This window comes from Morone saxatilis, unplaced genomic scaffold (genome assembly GCF_004916995.1).
Source record: "Morone saxatilis isolate NCDOM2014 unplaced genomic scaffold, NCSU_SB_2.0 Contig22, whole genome shotgun sequence".
In the NCBI taxonomy this organism is placed as follows: domain Eukaryota; kingdom Metazoa; phylum Chordata; class Actinopteri; family Moronidae; genus Morone; species Morone saxatilis.
Window position 1 is genome coordinate 14002247 of NW_023339785.1, and position 2083 is coordinate 14004329.

At 44.8% G+C, this 2083-nt stretch overlaps 1 protein-coding gene across 1 annotated transcript in view; it reads left to right on the plus strand.

Annotated features, from left to right (window-relative positions):
* LOC118333699 overlaps positions 1-1250 on the plus strand; it is a 1335-nt gene extending 85 nt beyond the window's left edge. Inside the window, exons 2-4 of the mRNA XM_035669448.1 lie at positions 60-115; positions 191-457; positions 596-1250. Of these exons, the coding sequence (XP_035525341.1) occupies positions 60-115; positions 191-457; positions 596-1068 (796 nt within the window). The 3' untranslated portion in view covers positions 1069-1250. The remainder of the gene's footprint in view (positions 1-59; positions 116-190; positions 458-595) is intronic.
* The last annotated feature ends 833 nt before the right edge of the window (positions 1251-2083 follow it).

The following is a 2083-nucleotide window of genomic DNA, read 5'->3' on the forward strand; positions in this document are numbered from 1 at the left end:
TGACTGACTGACTGACTGGTAAATCCTGGCTCATATTATCTTATTTTAAATTGTTTTAGGGCTGCCCTCTGTGCTCTGCTCATCGTGGACATATGTTGTCTCCCCATAAAGAAAGGTAAAGCATGATCACTCTAGTAAAACAATGTTTCAGCTGAGCTCACTTCTGACGTGTGTTCTTTTGTACTTTTAGGCATTAATCCTGGTGTATCCTACGGTGGCAGTTCCATGAATGCTGCTCCTAATTATGGCTCATACCAGGGAGCCCCTTCTGGCCAGTTTTCACCTGGAGTTATGCCCAACAATGCTGATACATCTTATCAACCTGTGCCACAGTGGGAGCCCAGTATTTCTCAGCCTGCTGTTCAAAGACAGCCATCAGCATCTGTTGGCTCGAATTCTGCACCGATTGGCTACAGCTCTACACAACCAGGACCTGTTTTTCAACCTCGCCCAAAAGGTAGGACTCAAATGCTTAAATGATATGTGGTCGTACAATTAATTCAAGTGTTTTGTTTTGCGCCATCCTTACTAGTAAGTTTCTGCTTGACCTTCTTGATCATGGAAGTTAAGCTGAATTTTCCTCTTGACATCCTAGACATCGACTGGGCTTTTGCACCTCCCAGTCCCTTCTCTGGCGGTCAGGAAATGGCAACTGGTCCTCGTGGCATTGGTTCCAGTGCTCCCGAGGACGGGAGTCCATCTCTCCTACCACCCGGACCAATGTACCAGCCAGGAGAGTTGTCTCAGTATGAGGTCAACCTTGAGGATGGTTACTCCGAGATGGAGACGGAAGAGGACGGCTACCCGCCTTATTCACCTCCTGCGCAAGGGCCTGTTGGACAAGGCTTCACCAGCGAACCTCAGCCAGAGGCCAGAATCTGGCTTACTTATCCTTACCACGACTACATGTTCCTGACCAACCAGTATCCTCCAGGCACAGTCACTCACTCAAGCCAAAGTTACGAGCAGGGGAGTGATTACTGGGGAAACGCTCGCTATTGGAGATACTATCCCAACAGCCCATCTACTGAACAGCGGGATGTGACCTTCACCCTCCCAGAGCTTTGAGGCCCCTGTGCAACCTCTGAAGCGTCCTGTAATGGCTTCTGGAAAGACTAGTCCACAGTCAATGTGGCGGTTATAATGCAGGTAGGGTATTTTAAATGTATAGCCACAAATTATTCTTGGGCCATGCTGTTACTACCACCGTATGAACAAGGCTTTCTGAATAAATACTGTAAAATACTCTGGCTTAAGATTATTTATTTGACTTTCATGTAAGAGCCCCTCAGAAGGCATTTACCAACTAAATGTCAGAGCTCTCTGTGGGGCTCTGCTCCGTCTGTAGAACCAGGAAATTAACATGGCAACCCTCTTGATATTGTAATACTACAATATGGCAAGAATGGTCTTGCACTCTAAAGCAGGCATAACATTTCATAACGTATGCACAAACTTGTAGAACATGATTGACATGCTTCTCAGGGTCTTGGATGGGCTGGTGCTGGCCATATGCCGGAAGCTTTAGATAACCCTCCAGCTTTAAATGTGGTATTGCACTTCCAAAATCAGATGGTGCTCTCCACTTTCAAGCACCAAATGGATGAATATCTTTTGGTTGTCTGGGGTTAAGGCTTTGGTTTGACAGCTAAATGTAGGTGCTGGCAAAATAACATAAGAACAACCTGGCAAAATGAAAGTAAGGAGTAATAAATGGAGTAAATGTGTTTAGACTGCAGTCAGATAGTTTGTCTCTTTGACAAGCGCATCTGATTGCAGCTTCTGGTGACTGAGCACCTTTTGTAGTTTAAGGCAGTGGCCCCCAACCAAGAACTTTAATATGTCCTATGATACAACATAGGTTTTGAAGTTGTATCATGTTTGTCTTGTGATTTGAGAACCTTGACAGTACATTGTCCTGTTATATTATCTTAACTTGGCATGCCCAGTTGACCTAATTATCAGCTGTAACATACAGCCTGGAAGAAATAGCTGCATGTCTCAATGCAGGGCACAAAGGCTTATTCAATGGTCCGAGCATGAAAATGACATGGGGGGTGTATATATATATATATAATTTTTT